This window comes from Phocoena phocoena, chromosome 11 (assembly GCF_963924675.1).
Source record: "Phocoena phocoena chromosome 11, mPhoPho1.1, whole genome shotgun sequence".
Lineage (NCBI taxonomy): Eukaryota > Metazoa > Chordata > Mammalia > Artiodactyla > Phocoenidae > Phocoena > Phocoena phocoena.
In genome coordinates, this window is record NC_089229.1 from 60,398,198 (window position 1) to 60,419,727 (window position 21,530).

The following is a 21,530-nucleotide window of genomic DNA, read 5'->3' on the forward strand; positions in this document are numbered from 1 at the left end:
TATCACCAGACAGTTAAGATTAATACCAGGGACCAGATGTACTGGGAGCTGTACTCCCCTTCTCCCATTAAGAGCCCTTATGTGATCTGCATTTAATCAGGAAAGAGGAACACTAAAAGCTCCCAAGTTTCTATTGTGTCCTCCACTCTCAGTTTTTAATACGATTGGGTTCTGTGGTTTTCGAGGTGGGTGTGTTGAGGTTTTGTTGTAGCTTTCTTTCAGTCTGTTCCCTCCTTGCCTTCTTTTTATTAGGACTTTGGAAGATTTACAGACAAAAGACGCCTTTGACATTTCTCCCTACCCACAGTGAAGGGGTGAACAAAAGAAAGCAAGAGAGCCGACCTAGCCTGGCTACTTCTCTTCCACTGGGTGTCAGTGTCGTCTTCCCCCCACCCCCTGTAGGCAGATTGTCAGTTTGTAAATTCAACTTCCCTTTATGAACCCAGACACCATTGAGGACAAACAAGACACTTAGTCAGTGGGACTTTTCTAGGCCGATTTGGGTGACCTGGAACCTCTCACTGGTTTTTTTGGATATTGTTTTGCTTACCTATGCCATTCTCAAGGGAGCATTCTCAGCAACTGCTCTCAAACCGTGCAGCAGCTCTGTTGTGCCATTTTCAGCTAGACAAACAGACAAACCAAAATGGGCTTTTTCTTTTGATACCATGAGAGGTTCTGATTTAACCTGAGTTAAAGCAAGCTTACCCCAATGTTTAACCAATGGGGGATTTAGTTGGTGATTATTATATCAGTTAATAACTCAGGTAAGGCACAATTTCTCTAAGTACTACTAGCCAAAATGCTGCCTGAGACACAGAGAAGGAAAGAGAGGACCTCCTACCATACTTCTGTACATGAAGAAAGAGGCTTGCACTACAGATCTCCTGTTCCTTATTAATTCAGCAAGGATTTGTTGAGTATCTACTGTTTGCACCAGGCACTTTGCTTGAGTTGGGGACATTGTCATTGATGATCCTTAAAAAAGCCTGGGGGAGGTCCTTGGAAAGAGTGGAGAGGACGTAAACATATATGTAGGCAACACATACTTAAGTTTATTGTCAGGGCATGTATATATGAAAAAAATTTTTAGTATTTGTAGTCAAGTATAAGTGAATAATACAAACAATATCAATACTAAGAATTATTATTAAGTGAAATTGACTGGAGAAGTTTATGAAAGAGTTAAATTTGGGTCAAAGTTATCAAGTTGGAGAGGTTATTCCAAATGCCTGGAAAGGCCTATGCCGCCCTCCAGCAGTGGGGAGAGAAATTGATACAGGACAATCCCAAGGAGATAAAATGTTTTCCTGTTATTCTTCGCATTCTGTTTTGGAGTGTTCGCCCCATTGCATACTTCAGCTATCCTATCTAGTCTGGTGATTCTCGTATCTCTAAATTAAGACCTGGTTATCTCACATGTATTTCAACACCTTATTGAACACTTACTTGGCTGTCTTTCTGTCATTCAAATCTTCATGTCAATGGCTGTCAATTAGGGAACTCCTTGTCCCCTAAACCAACGGTCCCCAACCTTTTTGGCACCAGGAACCGGTTTCATGGAAGACAGTTTTTCCTAGGACCGCGGGCAGGGTGGGAGTGGGGGGGTAGGGGTAGGGTTCAGGGGGTGATGGGAGCGATGGGGGGCAGCAGATAAAGCTTTGCTCGGCTCACCTGCCGCTCACCTCCTGCTGTGCGGCCCAGCTCCTAACAGGCTGCGAACTGGTAACGGCCCGCCCACAGGTTGGGGACCCCTGCCCTAAACCAATTCCTCTCCTTTGTTATTCACTGATAGCAGTACTATCAAAATCTTGAGTTGTTTTATTCTTTCTTCAAATTCTGACTGTTCTGTTCTTTTCTGTTTTTCCTGCCATCCACTGTCACTGTGCTTGAATTCCTCCATAGTCTCCTAGCTGGCCTCCTTGACTCGTCTCTCATTCTAATCCACCTTTTATTCTGTCAAAAAGCCAGACTTCCTGAAATTCTTCTCTGCTCAAAATCTGCCATTATCTTCCTGTTTTCTCTTACTTTAAGGCTATTTATATTTGGCTTTTCAGGCTTTCTATAACCTAGCCCCATGGTGTCCACCCAACTTTATTTTATTTATTTTTAAGTGTCTAGCCAGTTTATACACCACACTGGTAGTAGAATCAGGGCTGGTTCTCTTTCCACTGAATCAGGTACCTGCCTCTTTTAATATGATAATCTTCTAGGTGTGATAATAATCTTCTAGAAGTAGATTTCAACTTGATATCAGAAAATTTCTCACAGAATTCATTCAAAATGTTAGAGGCTGCCTTAGAGATAGTGAAGTCCCCAGGACTGGAGATGGGGCTGGGAAGGGCACTGGGACATGGCTGGAGGGGCACAGGAACCATGGAGCTAATGAGGCTTAACAGTCAGGGCCCTGTACTCACATGGTTCCTCCTTAAGATCTTAGGAGGGGCCCTAACAATGTATTAACATGGTGATATGTTTTTGTAGTACTTGCAAAAATAAGATATTTTAAAATTCTTTTTCTTAAGGAGGGCCCCCCAGAATTATATAAGTTTCAGGCCTAGATCCACTCCTAGGTAGCACAGAGTTTTGCAAAGCACTAGGCAAGGAGACCAGAGAACCTGGGTTCCAGTCATGGCACTGCTTTGGCCCAAATGGGCAGAATGGCACTTGCTCTGCTTCCTTCACAGGGAGTAAAAATCACAAATGTTAAATGGGCTGAAAATCATAAAATGTGAAAAAATATAAGTAAGTAACATAACTTAGATTTCCTGTCTGTGTTACGGGATAATCATCGCTGTTTCTCAGGTTATTGAAGATAACACATCAAAAAATGTGTCCTCAGGGCATTTTTCTGTCTCATTTCCCTCTGCTACAACTTCCTCTAACCCCTAGCCCCCAACACTACAGCCACTAGAACACTCATTTGTCATCATCTGTTGCCACTTTTATATATATATATATATATATATATTTTTTTTTTTTTTTTTTTTGGCCACACTGCATGGCTTGTGGGATTTCAGTTCCCCAACCAGGGATTGAACCCAGGCCCTTGGCAGTGAGAGTGCAGAGTCCTAACCACTGGACCGCCAGGGAGTTCGTGCCACTTTTATATATTTGTTCATAGGGCTCCCACTGTCTGTAAAGTCATTTTGCTGGAAAAAAATCCTTATCAACAAGGCCTAGTTCTGCCAGATCCTCTCCTCCTACCCCAGAAATGACCTCCCTTAGCACTGTTCCTTGTTGATCTTACAGACTAGGACTCTGAGGCCTGATGTAACACATAGCTGAGTTCTGGGGGCCCCACAAGATAATCCTCAGGAATCTTGATTTTCCGCCATCCCCGGGCTCTTAGCATCAGAGCATAGACACCTGGTTCTTGATGTATACATGATAGGGGTCACTGTGCTTATCCACTTGGCGGGAGCGGGTGTATCCCAGGATGAGGCTGCCCACAGTGGCAGCAAATAGGAACATGATGAAGAGAATGTACCTGTAGGAGTTGTCATCGCGGCCAGGTAGGGTGGCCTGCCTCTCCTCAGTCAGGTTGTCTGACCCTGGCCAGCAGAGCAAGTTGCTGTGAAGAGTGGCATTTAGAGCCTTCAGCACAGCGTGCAGGCTCTCATACCAGGTCTCAGTCCCATGTGGTGGTCTCCATAGCAACAGGGATTCAGGTGGGGGAAGAATCGGAGGATGCTCTCCTTCAGAAGCCTTCCTTGTCTCTCGTCCTCTCTGATCAACCCTAACTCTCTCCATTTAGGGGTACCATTCTGTAGTCCTGCCGGTCGGCAAGGCTCCTGGGGGCGCCGTCTGTTCATTGACACCTCGTCCTGGGCTCGTGGGTGCCCCACACTGCACCCCAAGGCACTCCACCAGCCCCTCTGCTCGGAGCCTGCGGTCAGCACCTCCTGCGCCCCCTCCACTATGCGCCCCACCCAACTTTAGATGCAACTTACATCCCTAACATGGGATGTAAGTTGACATAGACATACGTTTTTCTCCTCATCTATATATTGGTGCCCATACCCTGCCTCTCTCTGTGCCTTCACCTGACTTACTCCTCTTATCTTCCTAATCTCCTCTCTTCTCTACCATCTGAAGCCATTCTTTAGAGGCCCAGCTCAAGTCCCGCTTCTTGAAACCTTTCCTAACTGCTGTCATTAATTTGTCTTTATTTAGTTTCTATAACAATTTTTTTCTCTACTGTACATGGCACCTATTTTTTTGTATACTATGATACTATATATATAAATTGATTTCCTCAACTAAAAAACATACTCTTAGTTCTCTATGGCAAGAACCGTGTCTTATATTTGGCCCAGACTCCTATACTCCTATCTCCCCCTCCCCCAAATATACACACAAGTGTATGCTTATAGCACCAAAACACAGAATGTATTCAGTAAACACCTGTTGATTTCTTTGGAATCATCAGAGCAGGCTAAGGGTTTTCTTACACATTTTCTGGCTGTTTGGCTGTTTGTTCATGAATGGGAAAAGTTTATATGAGCCTCAGACCAGAGATCCAAAAGGCCCTCTTCTGCCATAGCCATGCCCTTAGCTGCCCCGTCCTGTTCCACTTGAGTCGTGACTTTTTCATGTGCCCTTACCTGAAGTACTCTCTAAGCATAAGGGAATATTACCTCCACTCACCCAGAGATGGAGGGAAAGTGGCTTTATCGTTGGCCAACCAAAGCTGCCAGAGAACCTTTTAAAACTATTTTGGGAGGTAGTGGTAATTTTTCCAAACATTCTTCTGATTCAGAAGAGGTTTTGTTTAAATAAAAAAAAAATTATGTTGTTTCCATGGAAAATCCCACTGGACTATTCCCAGTTGATCATGCTAGAAGGAGCGATTTTAGCCCCAGGTCTCACTCCTTAAAATATCATTTAAACATTGTTCTATCCCTATCATTCAATTCAGTGGTTTGGAGTATGAGATGAATCCCTGAGGTGATTAGTATGTCAAGGAAAACTATCATAATAGAGTTAGGACCAGGGAACAAGATTCAACTGACCTAAGAGAGAAGAACTAGAAAAACTGGGTGGGGAGAGAGAAGCTCTAATCTAAAATTCAGGTCGCTTAAAAAGTTCCCATGGCTTACAAAGAGACTTCCTCTTCCCCAGGGCAGAGGCACTGTGCTGAGGAAAGATTTGTGCAGCCTCTGAGAGGATATTTTGGCTGGCAAACCTAAATCCAAATATCCTGGTTTCTCGAATTTGCTCTCAGGCCCAGGTCTCTATGAAATGAGCTCTATTGTTTGCAGTTTCCTTTTCTAGCTCATGATCTTGCTGTCTTGTTCCCCAGACCCTAGATTTGCCTGGAATGCCTTCAGAAGGTAATAGACCCTTACCTCAGTGACAACTGAAAGACAAGGCACCATTTCTTACTTGGTAGCTTTAGCAAGTAGACTCAACCATCTGATCCTCAGTTTCTTCTCCTCATCAGATTTTAACGTCCATCTGCGTATACCTACTCACTTCAGACCTAGCAGGGAGTAAGTGTAAAGAGAAAATCTCACTTAACTGTACTTGATTTTCCTATCTAGAGGTTTCACAGACTCCACCTGGGTGGGCGGTTTTGTTTTGTTTGAGGGTGAGGGCGCTGAAACCAGCCCCTGGGAGAAAGGTGGTTACATAGATAGTCACACAAAAACATTGTTCTGACTTCCCTCTGCTGGCCTTGAGGCAACACAGCACAGACACCCTCTAGTGGTCTAACACCAGTCTTTACTTACTAGAGCTCAATTAAAGCCAATTTTCCTGAACACAGAGATTCACTCCAAATAGAAGAATAAAAATGTGTTCTCTGTGTGCTCTCAAGTTTTAATTTCAGGTCAAAACTAAAATAGAGGTTCCTTTTCTTTTCATGTCTACAGATCAAACTCCTACTCCGACTAGATTCCTGAAGAACTGTGAAGAGGTGGGGCTCTTCAATGAACTAGCTAGCTCCTTTGAACATGAATTCAAGAAAGCTGCAGATGACGATGAAAAAAAGGCAAGAGATGGGACTTTTGCTGAAAAACTGGTAGTGTTCAGATCTAGGCAACTTTCATTGTGTCCTGGGATAATTAATAATTAAGCAAATTAATAATTAATTAGCTTAATTGGTTAAAGCACAAAATTATGGGCTTGGTTCTGTAGAACCAGATAGTACTCACAGATCCTAGTCAGCCATTCAGGTCTTTAGGTGGTCCAGATGATGGATCAGCACAAGTGTTGGGTCTTCATCAAAAATCAGTCTTCTTGCCCTTCCAGTGGAGCATTTTCAGTAATCTGTTTTTTAATTATTTTTGTTCTGAATATGTTGAAGATGTTAAAAAAGATTATAAATTACTCAGATTTTGTTAGATAACATCTTTTTTGCTAAATCCCACTCTTTTCTGAGCTAATCACACTTGTCACCTGGACTGTTTTATTCAATCAGCTAATCAATAAACATTTATTGAATTTCAACTCTTCTTTGTTTCAGTGTATATCACTCTTACCTTCAAGCAGCTCTCTAGTAATATTCAAGACATTAAGCTTAAGGAAGGATGTTCTTAAAGCCTTTCAAAGGAGATCAACAAGGATGGTGAAAGAACTAGAAATTAGGTCACTTTGGGAACATTTAAAGAAACTGAGGACATTTTGCTTGGAAAAGAAATTTTATTGGAACAAAATTGCAGTCTTCAAACATTGCTAGTTGAAGAGCTTTCCTGTAAAAGAGGGGTTAAACTTAATATTCTCTGTGCCCCAGGGGTAGAAATAGGACCAGGATAGGAAGCTATAACAAAGTGTGCTCAATTATGTGTAGGCCACTTAGTATAGATATTGTAGAGAGGATTAAAATATTGGAATCACTTCAGATTCTGAGGTGCTGTGATTCTGATTTTAACCTTTATATTCAAGATCCCTAGAGAATCCTTTAGTGTGGAAGATCAGAGGAAATAGTTCAAGAAGCAGAGTCAAAGAAAAATAATACCCATGGAATAAGGGGTTTTGGGAAAAAGGAAATTGAGAAGGTCAAAGTTTACTCTACTTTAGAATTAAAATTCTGGGTTATTAGTCACTACGTAAAATCATGTTTGTGTTCCATAATAATTCAGAAAAAAATTCCAGTATATCTCAAAACATATATACATTAACACGTGTACCTCCCATAATTGCGTGGTACAGTGAGGCATGGAATCCCATGAGAATATAGGAAAGCCAAGACATAAGAAAAAATTTCCAGGAGGAGCTCTTTCCCTCTTAAGAGGGAGATAGCAGGTAAATCAAGAGAGTTTGTGCATGATTTTTTCATCCATCTTAAATTATAAGAATGAAGTTTTCTTATCACTGGGGGTCTTTCCAAGTTCCGTAGCTTTTCTGTGATCTCCATTTCACGCTGTGTCTCCCGCAAACTAAAAGAAAGTGGGGAAACGGTGGCATATATTTGTAGTTCTTTCAAACAGCAGAACTAGCCACAGTCTGCTTGTCATTCTTTTTCTTCAGAGACCCAGGTCCCTCATCAATCAGTTGCTTCAACCTATGTGGTATAATTTTATTTTACAGTTTCCTTACCTCATCCCCCCTGTCATTTCTCCCTCCCCCCAAACAAAGAAATCAGTCAAATTGTTTCCACCAGGATGTGAAGGATTTTAAACCAAACTCATTATAGGCAAATTCAAGAAAATTAACCTCCTTTTAAGGCTCCAGGTCTTTTCCACTTCCATTTTAGCTCACTTGACACAGGAAGCCATTCATAGTTAGGCCTCTACTTATTGGGCATCTCTCAGTGTTTCTCCCTGCTGGGTCAGGGGTGGTCTTCGCGTCTACTTGATGAGAAGCACAGGCTCAGTGGAAAATTGTCTCCAGGAGTGTTTAATGAGCCCCAAACTTTTCTGAACCACAGCTTTTCTAGGAGATTCCTCTAGCAGATTTTAAACTTGTGATTGTATTCACTTAGAGGCCTCTCCTTCCTACAGCCCTCTGACTTCAGAGATCTGAGAATTAGCCCAACTGGACCTGACATCTGTGTAGAAAAAATGAGGGCAGAAATGAAACCATCTTTGCTGTTGCTCATCCTTATCAGATTGGAGAGAAAGAACCATTACCACTACATTACCATGTAGTAGACACTAGATTATCTTCAGTTTGCTCAAATACCAATATTTCTAGTGATTAAGATAGCAAGGGATAAATTAAAAACAAGCTCCTCTTTCATCAGGAAACCTAGGATATGGGAAGAATAGAACAAAGGACGCACTTTGTCATGAAACTGAACTGCAGTGCCAGCTCTCCTATTGTGGCGCAGTATCAGGGTCATCTCAGATGGTTTATTGTTCTCTTCAAAGCCACTTATGGCTCCACAGTTCTGTGAGTTGATTGCACTACTGCCAGAAAAGTACTCTTTCCCTTCTGGTTTTCTCCAGTCGTGCTCCTAGAACCAAGTTCTAATTTCTTTCACTGATGAAATGACCAGCCTTTCCTTTCTTTGTTATCCCAAAACCCTAACTTCTAGCCTCTAGCACCAGATTTTGGGGTGAGAACACCATCAAGCATGGGGAGTTCCCCAGAAAAGATATTTCCTGTCTTGTTGACAGTACTTTAATAGCCAGTTTGATTTGGTTTGCTTTTGATAATTGGGTAACCTAGTCATTCTGATCGGCAGAAACAATTGTTCACAGCTCGCTAGTAGCCAATGGAGCTGGTTGCGAATAGGAAGGCACTGGATTCAGGAATCGTGCTTTCCTGAAAAATAATATAGTCATTGTATTTGCATGGATAAATGACATCTTTTTTTATTTTCTCCTTTCAGGGCCTTTATAAGCATTTTACGGTTGCTTTTTTTTTTCCCTTTCGGAATTTTTATAAGTGTTCACCCGTGGCGAGGCAGATACAGCTTCATTTTATAGGAGGGAAACAGAAGCCCTGAGAAGTTAAAGGATTCAGCCAGAGTTGTACATAAAACCTGGGCTCCACATTTCTTTGACTTTCAGTTTGGTGCTTTGACCAAGGACTGAACTTCTTAGAAGTATATTCCCTCATCTTTTAACTGGGAAGATGTAGCTTTAACTTGCAGGGAATCATGAGGTTGAACTATGCTCATTTCTCTCTTTTAACAGGCTGCTTCTGGGCCCCTTGACATGTCTCTGCCTTCTACACCAGACATCAAAATCAAAGAAGAAGAGCCAGTGGAGGTAGACTCATCCCCACCTGACAGTCCTGCCTCTAGCCCCTGCTCCCCACCACTCAGGGAGAAGGTAAAACTCTACCAAGAGTCATCTCAAACGTTAATTGATAGATGAAGTTTTGATGCGTTTGTTGTATAAATATTGTGTGATACAGGAGGATTGATTGTATATATATATATATATATATATATATTTTTTTTTTTTTTTGCGGTACGCGGGCCTCCCACTGCTGTGACCTCTCCCTTTGCGGAGCACGGGCTCCGGACACGCAGGCTCAGCGGCCATGGCTCACAGGCCCAGCCGCTCCGCAGCATGTGGGATCTTCCCGGACCGGGGCACGAACCTGTGTCCCCTGCATCGGCAGGTGGACTGTCAACCACTGCGCCACCAGGGAAGCCCAATTATATTTAAATAAATGTTAATTGTTTAGAAGATTTATATAAATTACACCTATTCTCTGACCCAGCAACTCCACTTCTAAGTCTGTATGGAAGAGAAATTAGTGCATATGTCCACCAAAAGAAGTATATAAGAAAGTTCATAGCAGTTGTATTCGTAATAGTCAAAAAACTGGAAGCAGTCCAAATGTCCATCAACAAGACTTGTTACATATATAGAAAATCATTTAGTTTTATTTTATCCTTTAGATTAACGTACTTTATGTATGTTGTACTACTTCAATTGGTAAGTGGAAAAGAAAAATCACATTATTCATAAATTGAACATTAAACAATTTAGAAAAAAAGTCTTCCCAGAGGGAAGTTTTCTAGTGATTCAAAGGGAGTATCTATCAGGATTCTGATTATTATTTTTTTAAAGGAAACTTTTTGTGAAGTATTTTTAATTTATTGAAATATCACACACATACAGAAAAGCACATAAATTGTAAGTATACAGCTTACTGAATTTTCACAAAGTTTACAGCTTATGTAACCAATACCTTGATAATTTCATCATAGCCTCAGAAGGCCCATCATACCTCCTTCCAGTCTCTACTGTGCTACCAGTGGTTATTAATTTTAATATCCACTGTGGATAGAGCATCTGTACCTCATCTTACCTCCCTCCAAAACTGGTTTGCTAACATCTCAAAACTACCCTCTCCATAAACATTACAACTGTATCCCCCCTCCTCTTTTCATCAGCAGCCAGGTCCTAGAGGCTGTTTAGAGATGTTTTCAGGGCCACTGTAGCCACTGGCAGTCTAAGGTCCTTACAACTTAACAATGGGAAGCAGTTTGTTTTATCACAATATGATCATTATTCGAACTTCCGTAGCCCTTTTCTTAAGGGGTCTATAGGAGACGTTGGGTTAAGACCAATTGGGTTGCCTTATCACCAGTCTTACACCTGTCTTTTCCCATTAGAGATCAGTGGACACTTGAGCATCAAGTTTAGAATGAGAGTATCTAGATCATGAAAAATTATAACACTCCTGGGACTTCCCGGACGGTCCAGTGTTTAAGACTCCACGCTTCCACTGCAGATCCCTGGTTGGGGAACTAAGATCGCACATGCTGCACGGCATGGTCCCCTGCCAAAAAAAATTATAACACTCCTTAGAATTTATATGGTACTCTAGTGCTTCTACAGAAATTTCAAGTGATCTGCCAACTGTCATCTCACTCATATAGCCATCATCCCTGAAAGGGAGATAGCCAAAAGGTCTTAACTCAGCATTCCTACTGAATGGGTGTGAGGTATGGGTCCATGATCATGATGGAATCAGGTCATGATTTACATGAGTAGTCCAAGTGCTCTTTCCAATAAATTTATACTAGATTTTACCAGCTATGTATTTCCCTATAAGCAGTCCCTTAAAGCATTTTGTGATCTGTTGGTGTCTTCTCCCCAGGATGTTGCCCCAAAGCCTGTTGTGATCTCTACGCCCACACCTACCATCGTACGCCCTGGCTCCCTGCCTCTCCACTTGGGCTATGATCCACTTCACCCAACCCTTCCTTCCCCAACCTCCGTCATCACACAGGCTCCACCATCCAACAGGCAACTGGGGTAAGTAAAGAGAGCAGGGAGAAACAGTGAAGCCTGGATGTCTTTCCTCTGTGTGAAATTATTTGATTAAATAGAGACTGTTTCTGAATACTCAAGGAAAACAAGTCACTGAGATTGTCTCTCAACATAAATTTTTCACCCCATAAACAGAATCTTCTTTACCTTTTTAGTAGACAAGCAAGAATTTATTTGGGGGTGTACTGCCTTAATTTGGAGGTTTAATACTTCTTCGATCTAAAAGAAGAATCCTTAGAACTTTAGGAAGTTCATTATAGTGGTGGAGGTCACACAGGGAAGTATATATTTAGTTCTTGGCTTCAATCATGTGGATGTTTATGGAGGCACTACTGAATGAGGCACTGAAACCCATTAAGTCATCTTTTTTTTTTTTTTTTTTTTTTTTTTTTTGCTGTACGCGGGCCTCTCACTGCTGCAGCCTCTCCCGTTGCAGAGCACAGGCTCTGGACGCACAGGCTCAGCGGCCATGGCTTACGGGCCCAGCCGCTCTGCAGCATGTGGGATCTTCCCGGACCGGGGCACGAACCCGTGTGCCCTGCATTGGCAGGCGGACTCTCAACCACTGTGCCTCCAGGGAAGCCCAAGTCATCCTTTTTAAGTCTGGTTGTTCCCCTCAGTCCCAGTTAGGGTTCTTGGTCTTTGCTATTCCTAATTTTGTCTTCACTCCCAGCATGGCCCATACAGATTTCCTAGTGGGATGACTTAAGATCCTGTCCCCAGGTACCCATGGGTTAAGAGGTTGTTGTCTGGCTTCAGCCTCTTAAAGTTTATTGTTCTCTAGACCCACTAAGAAAAATACAAAGGGATGGCTTCTTTCTTAGACAGAGTAGAGCAAAATGTGGAAAGGAACAGGAGGAACTTCCTCAGATTTGGCTATCATATGACATAATTCAGCTTTGCAAAATGGCAGCTTTGGTTGAAGTATTCGTTGCCTAAGGCAAGACAGAATTTATACACGCCAGTGGTAGGGATGTTTATTTAATTGTTCTAAACTCTTAATAGGATTAGCTTCCCACCCACTTGAATTCAGTGGTGCATTTAATTTGCAAGGTGTAAAGATCTTGCGATTTCTCTCCACCTATAAGGTAAGGTAAGTAGCATTCCCTGCTTTATCCACCTTCATGAGGGTGCCAAGATTTTACAACGCTACTAGAAAAGACTGGGAAATCTGCTGTAATTATAGGAGGAGGATCATTGGCAAAAGGGTGTGTATTATGAGCATTTCTCTTCATATTTCCTCTAGGTCTCCCACTGGCTCCCTCCCTCTCGTCATGCATCTTGCTAACGGACAGACCATGCCTGTGCTGCCAGGGCCTCCGGTACAGATGCCTTCTGTTATATCGGTGAGCTCTGAAGTTGGGGCAGCCAACCCTACCAAGACATTAACCCCTCCCTTCCACCTGAATGCTCATAGACACACATGAGCCCCAGGGAAACGTGGGCTCTCATCTGTAGTAGTTGAACATGGCAGCCTGCCCGTACTCTTCACTAACCTCTGCCAATCCAGCGCTAGGGAACACTAGACAAAGGCTCATCTGGACAATTGGCTCCTGGTCCAAGAATTGATTTTGCCAGCCTGCTGATTGGTTGATTTCACTTGGCACTAAGTACCTCACAAATTGCCCACCACTTTCCTCAAGATACAGCCTCAGCCTTCCCCATAGAAATTGTCATAGCACTGGAGGATTAGGTCCCCTATCCTGTGGTGCCCCATGGGGCATGGTATTTCCCAGGCTGTTTCTGCATGCCCTATGCGCAGGTTGCATAGAACAGGCCCTAATGTGCCAATCTCAAAAGCACTTCATTTGGGGAAGCTGTTGCCCCACTAATAGCATTATGTTCCCTTCTGGTTTTTCTTCCTTCTCTTGATCCAGCTGGCCAGACCTGTGTCTATGGTGCCCAACATTCCTGGTATCCCTGGCCCACCAGTTAACAGCAGTGGTTCCATTTCTCCCTCTGGCCACCCTATGCCATCAGAAGCCAAGATGGTGAGTACATCCCAGCCCGGGGCAACGCTGGCCCTTCTGAAAGAAGTGGTATCTTCTGGGGCTTGCAGAGCTAAAGACCTACCCAGTTGTGGGGTCTGGAGAAGAAAAGACCCTGATTCATGACTCCTATCTCTTCCACCTTTAGAGACTGGTACATAGACCATGGCAGTGAAAAGAAGCAGCACAGATTGTTTGGAATGGAACTCTTGCTGTTTCAGTTCCAGGGTGACAGATGGAGGGGTGGATGAGTGGGCAGGAGAGCTGGCCAGGAGGTGAATAACTGCGTAATAGCCAGCCCCTGGCCAGGTTCCAGGAGAGAGCTTTCATCTGGACTCTGTAGCTTCAGCAACCCCCGCCCTCCAACTGTGCCCAGGGTGATAGTGAGGGGACAGAGTAGGTATTTTAGGGATCATGTGCGCATTCTCTCTCCCTGTCATTTTCTTTTAATCCCTCTGTTAAGGGAAAATCAGTGTGGGAATTTTAGTTGTCTGTAACATCAGTAATAAAATCTAAGCCCACTCTTCTCACCCTTGATAGAATCTCACCCTTGACAAGCTATTTTTCCTTATCTTTTCCTACAGAGACTAAAAGCTACCCTAACCCACCAAGTCTCCTCAATCAACGGTGGCTGTGGAATGGTGGTGGGGACTGCCAGCACCATGGTGACAGCCCGTCCAGAGCAAAGCCAGATCCTCGTCCAGCACCCTGACGCCCCATCCCCTGCCCAGCCACAGGTCAGTTAGACCCTTGGATGGGGGAACCAGTTTGTGTCACCATTACTCTTTAAGTCATACCTGGTTTTTCAAGGAGCAAGAAAATGAAAGAAGAGTGGATATCAGCATTCTGGGCATCTACCTGCACTTTGGTTCTTGTTGACAGTTTGAAAGTAGCAAAATGCACTATTCTTTATCCATCCTTGGGTTGTACTAAATGCAAACAGACTGGATAATGCAGAACTGTCACACAGGAGGTCTCAGTTTTTGTTTTCTGCTTTTTGGTTATTTCTATAATGTGAATGCTGTATCTGCAGAACCCTCTAAAATGTGACAGGACCTCACTTCAAACCACTTTGTACACCAAAGGAGGCTTCCCTTAGTCTCTCCTATCTTAGGTCTTAGCCCCCACCCACCTAAAAAAACTTACCTGATTAGATTTATAGCAAAAATCAGATAATAACAATATATTAGGGACTTCCCTGGTGATGCAGTGGTTAAGAATCCACCTGCCAATGCAGGGGACACGGGTTCGAGCCCTGCTCCAGGAAGATCCCACGTGCCACAGAGCAACTAAGCCTGTGCACCACAGCTACTGAGCCTGTGCTCTAGAGCCCATGAGCCACAGTTACTGAGCCCGCACACCACAACTACTGAAGCATGTGCGCCTAGAGCCCGCGTGCCGTAACTACTTAGCCCATGCGCCGCAACCACTGAAGCCCACGCACTCTAGGGCCCACGTGCCACAACTACTGAAGCCTGCACTCCTAGAGCCCATGCTCTGCAACAAGAGAAGCCACCGCAGTGAGAAGCCCATGCACCACAACGAAGAGTAGCCCCCGCTCACCACAACTAAAGAAAGCCTGCATGTAGCAATGAAGACCCAACACAGCCAAAAAAAAAAGAAAAAAGAAAAACAATATATTAATAAAATGTGATGTCACAGTATTAAGATGGCTCAGTAAACAAATACACACCCCCAAAAAAACACTTTTTCCTCATCAATTGAATGTCTTTTTATCAGGAGAAATTAAAGTCTTAAAAAAGCCAGAGGGATCCCACTTAGAAGCCCCACTCTTTTTTTCAGGGAGGCCTCAGTTTACTAATTTTCTTTGAAAACTGAATAGGGCTCAGTTTTCATATTGTCTGTACCGGTTAGGTGACAACAACCTGAGATCAGTTTCTAGAGTTACATCTTTTGCCCATCCCCTTTTCCTGATGTCACCACCTGCTTTATCAGTTAACCAGCACATGTCCTAACATTTAATGACCATATGCTGCCTTAAAGCTTGGCCAACAACAAAAGCTTTCATCTGAGTTTTCTTGTTGGAAGCTAAGCCTGCCCACCCTCCTGTAACCCCTTCTAATGCCAGTCCCTTCTGGAAATGGTAAAGCAGTAGTCCCCTTGCCCAAGTTGTGCTGCTTCCCCTCTTGAGGAAATGACATGACTTATGTTTTAGTTACCACTAATTCCTTTCCTTCTTATTCTTCCTGTCTTTCTCTTGGTCTGTTCTTTTACCTCCATTCCCTGCATGTCTTGTTGAGTTGTCTATGAGAGAATAGGAACCCATCATTTCCTTTTCCCCATTCTCCTCCTAAAGCACCAATCTTTACATGTGCTCCATTGAGCTCAGGACAAAGAGGAAATTGAAAATCACAGGAGAATTTGTGTAAACTTCCCTTAGTACAGTGAGAAGCAATGACCCCAAGGCCTGTAGCTCATTAAAATAAGTTTGAAATTTCCTCTCCACTTTTTTTCTTTTAGGAGAGAGAATATTAACCTGAATAAATAAAATGATCTCTTCATTATCTGTGTTAATGGAGAACATGATTCAGTAGGGCCTGAAGTAGAATAAGATCCTGTTTTCTTACAAGCTTATGCTTATTCTCATGCAACTAATGTGAGCTCTGGCATTTGGGAACTACCAATATAGATGTTCTCTAATAGCAACAGGTTCAGGAAGCATTTATTTTTGGCGTTGTTTTACATTACATAGTTTCTTTTATACAGATGGTTGACCTTTCTATATTTTAATTTTGACCGTTATTGTAAAATTGGTCTATCTTCTTTGAATATATACCAGCTAACAGAAAAGGAAGATGATTCAAAAGTGCTTTAGAGACAGGAGACATCAGCCTGAAGTTTAAAAACAAAAGACAGTCTTAAATCGCCACTTTGTAAAGAGATTAAAAAATGTTTTTCTCTTTAAAAACAAACAGAACAAACAAGGCAGGAAGCAGGGGCGTTGCTGAGGATGATTAATAACTGATTTAAATAAAAAGAATATATTGGGAGTTCCCTGGTGGCCTAGTGGTTAGGATTCTGGCCTTTCACTGCTGTGGCCCAGGTTTAATCCCTAGTCAGGGAACTGAGATCCTGCAAGCCGTGCAGTGTGGCCAAAAAAAAATAGAATATACTAATTCATATATCTCCATGATAGTTCATATCTCACTGATAGTAAAATCTTTTCTCCTTTTCTGAAACTTGTAGCACACAGTTATTTGTATATATTGCTTGACCAGATAGGTGATTCTCCAATTTTTTATTCCATAGTCTCCCTAAAATTTCCCCTGACACCTCCCTTGATTATAATTTCCCTGCCTACAATATTTCCTGTTAAGAAACAAAAAGTGATCCTAGTTTCATTTTTATCTGTCTCAGAAATAATCAGAGTATGGAACTGAGAAGACTGAAAGAAAACAGGAGGCAGAATGAGGAACTACTACAGAAGAGAAGCTAAGGGACATAGTAATGAGACTCGCTCTGGTTACAGAGACTGGTATATACTTTTACCAGATCTTTGCCAGAGCTTACGTCAGGTTTAGTTTGGAAAGGACTGACATTCCCAAGTAACTCCTCTTCCTTCTGGGCAACAGGTCTCACCAGCCCAACCCACTCCTAGTACTGGAGGGCGACGTCGGCGCACGGTGGATGAAGATCCAGATGAGCGGCGGCAGCGCTTTCTGGAGCGCAACCGGGCCGCAGCCTCGCGCTGCCGTCAAAAGCGGAAGCTGTGGGTGTCCTCCCTAGAGAAGAAGGCTGAGGAACTCACGTCTCAGAACATTCAGCTGAGTGTGAGTGTGTCCTGGGTGATTATTAGGATTGTTGAATCTGGAAAGTGAGATTGAATCAGGAAAAAGTGGGACGATATAATAGAAGATGATAATTCTTTAAGACAGATCCAGAACATATGCCAGGGAGAATGCAGAAAGAATGTCTTAACAGTCAGAGTTGAAACCTCTTCCCCGGGGACTGGAAAGGACACTTACCACTACTCCCAAATCTGCTACTAGAATGAGTCATCCATAGACCAGTTTGGATGAAGAGAATTAGATTAAGCACCCCAGGGTGCTCTTTTTAAGTCATCAGTAGAATCTGACAGGGGTAGTGGGACACCCAAAGGGAAAGTATTTGCCCAGGTAACACAGCTTAAGAAAGAAAAAGCCACTCAAACGCAAATAGAATGGTTATAACACAGATCTCTTCATTTATTTTTGGCTGTGCTGGATCTTCTTTGCTGTGCGCGGGGCTTTCTCTAGTTGCTGCGAGCGGGAGCTACTCTAACTTGTGTGCGGGCTTCTCATTGCGGTGGCTTCTCTTGTTGCAGAGCATGGGCTCTAGGCGCACAGGCTTTAGTAGTTGCAGAATGCGGGCACAGTAGTTGTGGCTCGCGGGCTCTAGAGTGTGGGCTCAGTAATTGTGGTGCATGGGCTTAGTTGCTCCACGGCATGTGGGATCTTCCCGTGCAGCATGTGGGATCTTCCCGGACCAGGGCTTGAACCCATGTCCCCTGCATTGGCAGGTGGATTCTTAACCACTGAACCACCAGGGAAGTCCCCAGATAATTTCTTGAATATTATTTTCCCTTCTTCTGATTATTTATTAAAATATTCCATTACAAAGATAATATATTTATATAACATATATATAATATACACATACGTACACACACAGAGGTACAGATTAAAAATAAAGTCTCTCTCCAATATGTCTTCCCTAGTCTCATTCTCTTCCTTGTAGATAAGTTTGGTGTGTACCTACCAGACATGTATGTATTTCTAATATTTTTTTCATTTATAGCTTTTGTGGGGGAGTCAGGGAGGGTCGGTCTGTTGTAACATAAAACAGTGTCTCCTGGAGATCTAACCATGTATACAGAGGACCTACCTCGTGTTTGTAAATAGCTGTACGGTGTAGCATTCTGTAGTGTAAGTTATGTTATAAGGTATGGATACTGACAATGTTTCTAATTTTTTGCCAGAACAGCAGTGCTGCAGTGTACATTGTATGCACTTGAGTAGATAGCTCTGTTAAATAGATTCCTGGAAGTTAGCTTTCTTAATCAAAGGACATATGCATTATGAATTTTGATGTAATCGTATTTATCCTAAATAGGAGTAATTTTTCTATTTAAAATCCCTACTATCACTGCAGCAGCTCCTGTCATTGCATTCATGGCTGTATTGGCCCTGGGCCGTCTAAAGCCTTGCTGGATCTTTCCCAGATTTGAGGGAGAAAATCCAGACAGCATTCTGTCCTCACTTTGGGCATAGCTACGGGGGGTTCAAGAGTGGAGCATAAATTTTCTTCATATTCTTTTCTTCCCTCCCTCCCCAGAATGAAGTCACATTACTACGCAATGAGGTGGCTCAATTGAAACAGCTGCTGTTAGCTCATAAAGACTGCCCAGTCACAGCACTACAGAAAAAGACCCAAGGCTATTTAGGTGAGTGGCTCACAGCCTAAGCAAGACCAGTCAGTCAGTACACTGCGTGTAATGAGTGTCTCAACTCTTTATAATTTTATAACCCCATTCTGAATGTTCTGGGGGGCCCAGATTGACGAGTGAGCAGCCTTTGTGGAACAACCAGTCCTATCAAAAAAACTTTTTGAGAACAATATAGTTACCCTAATTATCTGTTGTAGCTGGAGAAAAAGGGTAGCAATATGTATTGGGTACCTACTTTGTGTGAGGCACTCAACCATCTTCCCAGTTCTCTCATGAAATAGATATTACCTGCGTTTATACACGAGGAAACTGCACTCAGATTAGTCACTTACCTGAAGTTACACAGTTGGTGAAGTGGCAGAGCCAAGATTCACATCCAGCTCTTCTTATTCCAAAGCCACTGTCTTGGCCTCAAGAGGATATAATACATTGGGGTTTGTTAAGCATTGAGATTTGGTGGTACATTTTATCTTTCTAATGACGGGCTAATGTTGGTTTCAGTTTGTAATCTGTGAGCACAAATAATAATAGTGCTAGGAAGAGCTGGTCACAGAGTCATGCTCAGGATAGGCACAATCCTGAAATTAAAATTACTGTGAATAATTTGCTTATGGACAGTAAAAACTAATAAATCATTTTCCTTTACAAATTAAATAAATTCATAGAAATGTTGGCTATCAAATTTTGATATATTGAATTATTTTTCCACTAATGTCTTTATCATTTCAGAGATGTGTTCCCATAGAAAAAGAGTAACCACATCACCAATTTTAAATATCTCTATTTAAATTTTAATTTTAATATGTACTTCAGGGTACATTCATTCATTAGGCAGATATTGATTGAGCCTGTTCTGTGCCAGGCACTGTTTTACATGCTGAGGACATAATAGGGAACCAAATAGATTAGATTAAAGTCCCTGCCCGTGAGGGGCTTATATTTTAGTAGGTGAGACAGACAATAAACTAGATAAATAGGTACAATATATATAGTATGTTAGATAAGAATAAATGCTTGGAAGACAAAAATAAAACAAGAAAGAGGAATATGAAATGTTAGCAGCAGGGTTGAAATTTTAGACAAGACCTTAAGGAAGTGAGGGAGCTAGCCATGCATTAATATGGGAGAAAAGTACTGCGAGCGGGAGGAACAGCAAATGCAAAGACCCGCAGTGGGAGCGTGTCCGGCACATTCTAGGAACACCAAGGAGGCTAGTGTGGCTGGATTGGAGAGAATGGGGAATGGAGACTGTTTGGAGATGAGGTAGGGGAGGGAATGGAAGCATTTTCCTTTAGGGCCTCATTGGTCATAGTGAGGACCTTAGCTTTTACTCTACTTTGGGGATCATTAGAGGGTTGTTTTCAGCAGAATAGTGACATGACTGATCTGACTTATTTTGAACAGGGTCACTCTGTTAAGAGAGTGAGGAATGCATGGGCAGAAGCAGGCAGTCCACTTAGTGGAGCTATCACAATCATATGAGCAAGAGGTGATGGAGCCTTGGACTGGATGGCCGTAGTGAAAGTGGTGAGAAGGGATTTAATTCAGGATATATTTCGAAGATAGAGTGACAAGGTTTGATGACGGCCAGATGGGGCAGTATATGTGAGGAAAAAGAAAATCAAAAATTGCACCAAAGGTTTTGGACTGAGCGACGGCAGGAACGGAGTTGCCATTGATGGAGATAGGGGAAAGTGTAGGAAGAAATGGACTGGGTGGTATATCGGGAGCTCAGGTTTGGAAGCCTCTTAGGCTTGCAGCTGGAGCTGTCAAGCAGGCAGCTGGTTGTATGGGTCTGCAGTTCAGAGGAAAGGCTGAAGGTACAACTTGGGGAGTCAGCAGAATATGGATAGTTTTTAAAGCCATGAAACTGGATGAAATGTTATTGTCAAAGAGAGCACATAGGTAGAAAAAGAGAAGTTCCAGGACTGAGCCCTGGGTACTCCAATATTTAGAGGTCAGAGAGTTGAGAAGGGACCCACAAGAGAGACTGAGAATGCGTAGCCAAGCAGGTAGGAGGAAAGCCAGCTGAGTAGCTGAGTGTGGTGTTCTGTAAGCCAAGATAAGAAAGTGTTTCAAGAAATTTAGTGATCAACTATTTCAATCCTTTTGATGGGCTAAGGATGACAAGGACTGAGTATTTATCAGTATGAAGTCTGTATACAGTTAAGGTTTCTATTCAGTCCCTACAAGAACTCTGACAGATAGTCAACCTTTGAAATTACTTATTTGTTACAGCAAAGATGTATTTAGTTCCTACTGTGTGGTATGGACATAGTGGTAGGTACCTGACATAAGACGAACGAGACACTCTCCTATCTCTGAGAGACTCACAGGGTTATGAGGAGATAAACATGTCCAGCCATGGGTAAGGTAAGCACAGGTATCCCAAAGAGCCCCTAGACTGGGAACTTCCTGAGGACAAGGGGCCTGTCTATTCTTTATATACCCTAATGCCTGGCACACGGGCAATACTCAGTAAATATTTGATGAATAAATGAATGTATGCTCTGAAAGCACAGACGATGAAATAGTTAATTTCCTGAGCGTAACAAAGAAGGCTTCACAGAGGAGGTAGTATTTGAATCCTGAAAGAAGACTCAGGCATTTATCAGGAGGTCAGAAATACAACCAACTATTGAAATTTTGCCCTTATTCTACACATCTCTGTTAAGTAGCCAGAGAGGCTATCTCATGTTCAGTGAAACTCCTTGACTGTTAAGCAACATGGAGTTACCTTTGTATGCAGCTCAGACATTTGTGTTTAGTAATAAAAGTTACTGTCACTTTAGGTGGAGTGGCGTAACTCAAAGTAAATGTGTCAAATCGTTAATGCCTAGCTAGTTAATAGTCAGGAGGGTCTGACAGACCTCTTTGTAGTTGGTTGTGTTGACTGAACCTTGGCCAAGGACT

At 42.6% G+C, this 21,530-nt stretch overlaps 2 protein-coding genes across 5 annotated transcripts in view; one reads left to right on the top strand and one right to left on the bottom strand.

The window, feature by feature from the left end:
* The window catches only part of LOC136130536 (cyclic AMP-dependent transcription factor ATF-7), an 86,425-nt gene that overhangs the window by 63,534 nt on the left and 1,361 nt on the right, over positions 1–21,530 (top strand). The window contains exons 4-11 of one of the 4 annotated variants that reach the window (XM_065887001.1): positions 5,877–5,995; positions 9,087–9,224; positions 11,011–11,168; positions 12,430–12,529; positions 13,061–13,174; positions 13,756–13,908; positions 16,765–16,962; positions 18,506–18,614. In XM_065887001.1, the coding sequence (XP_065743073.1) occupies positions 5,877–5,995; positions 9,087–9,224; positions 11,011–11,168; positions 12,430–12,529; positions 13,061–13,174; positions 13,756–13,908; positions 16,765–16,962; positions 18,506–18,614 (1,089 nt within the window). Of the gene's footprint in view, positions 1–5,876; positions 6,029–9,086; positions 9,225–11,010; positions 11,169–12,429; positions 12,530–13,060; positions 13,175–13,755; positions 13,909–16,764; positions 16,963–18,505; positions 18,615–21,530 lie in introns of all 4 variants that reach the window. The other 3 variants (XM_065887003.1, XM_065887004.1, XM_065887005.1) reach the window with 3 other exon arrangements.
* Positions 3,355–3,753, bottom strand: LOC136130663 (potassium voltage-gated channel subfamily E member 3-like). The gene has a single exon (XM_065887214.1). It carries the CDS (start codon positions 3,751–3,753, stop codon positions 3,355–3,357), a length of 399 nt encoding a protein of 132 aa, XP_065743286.1.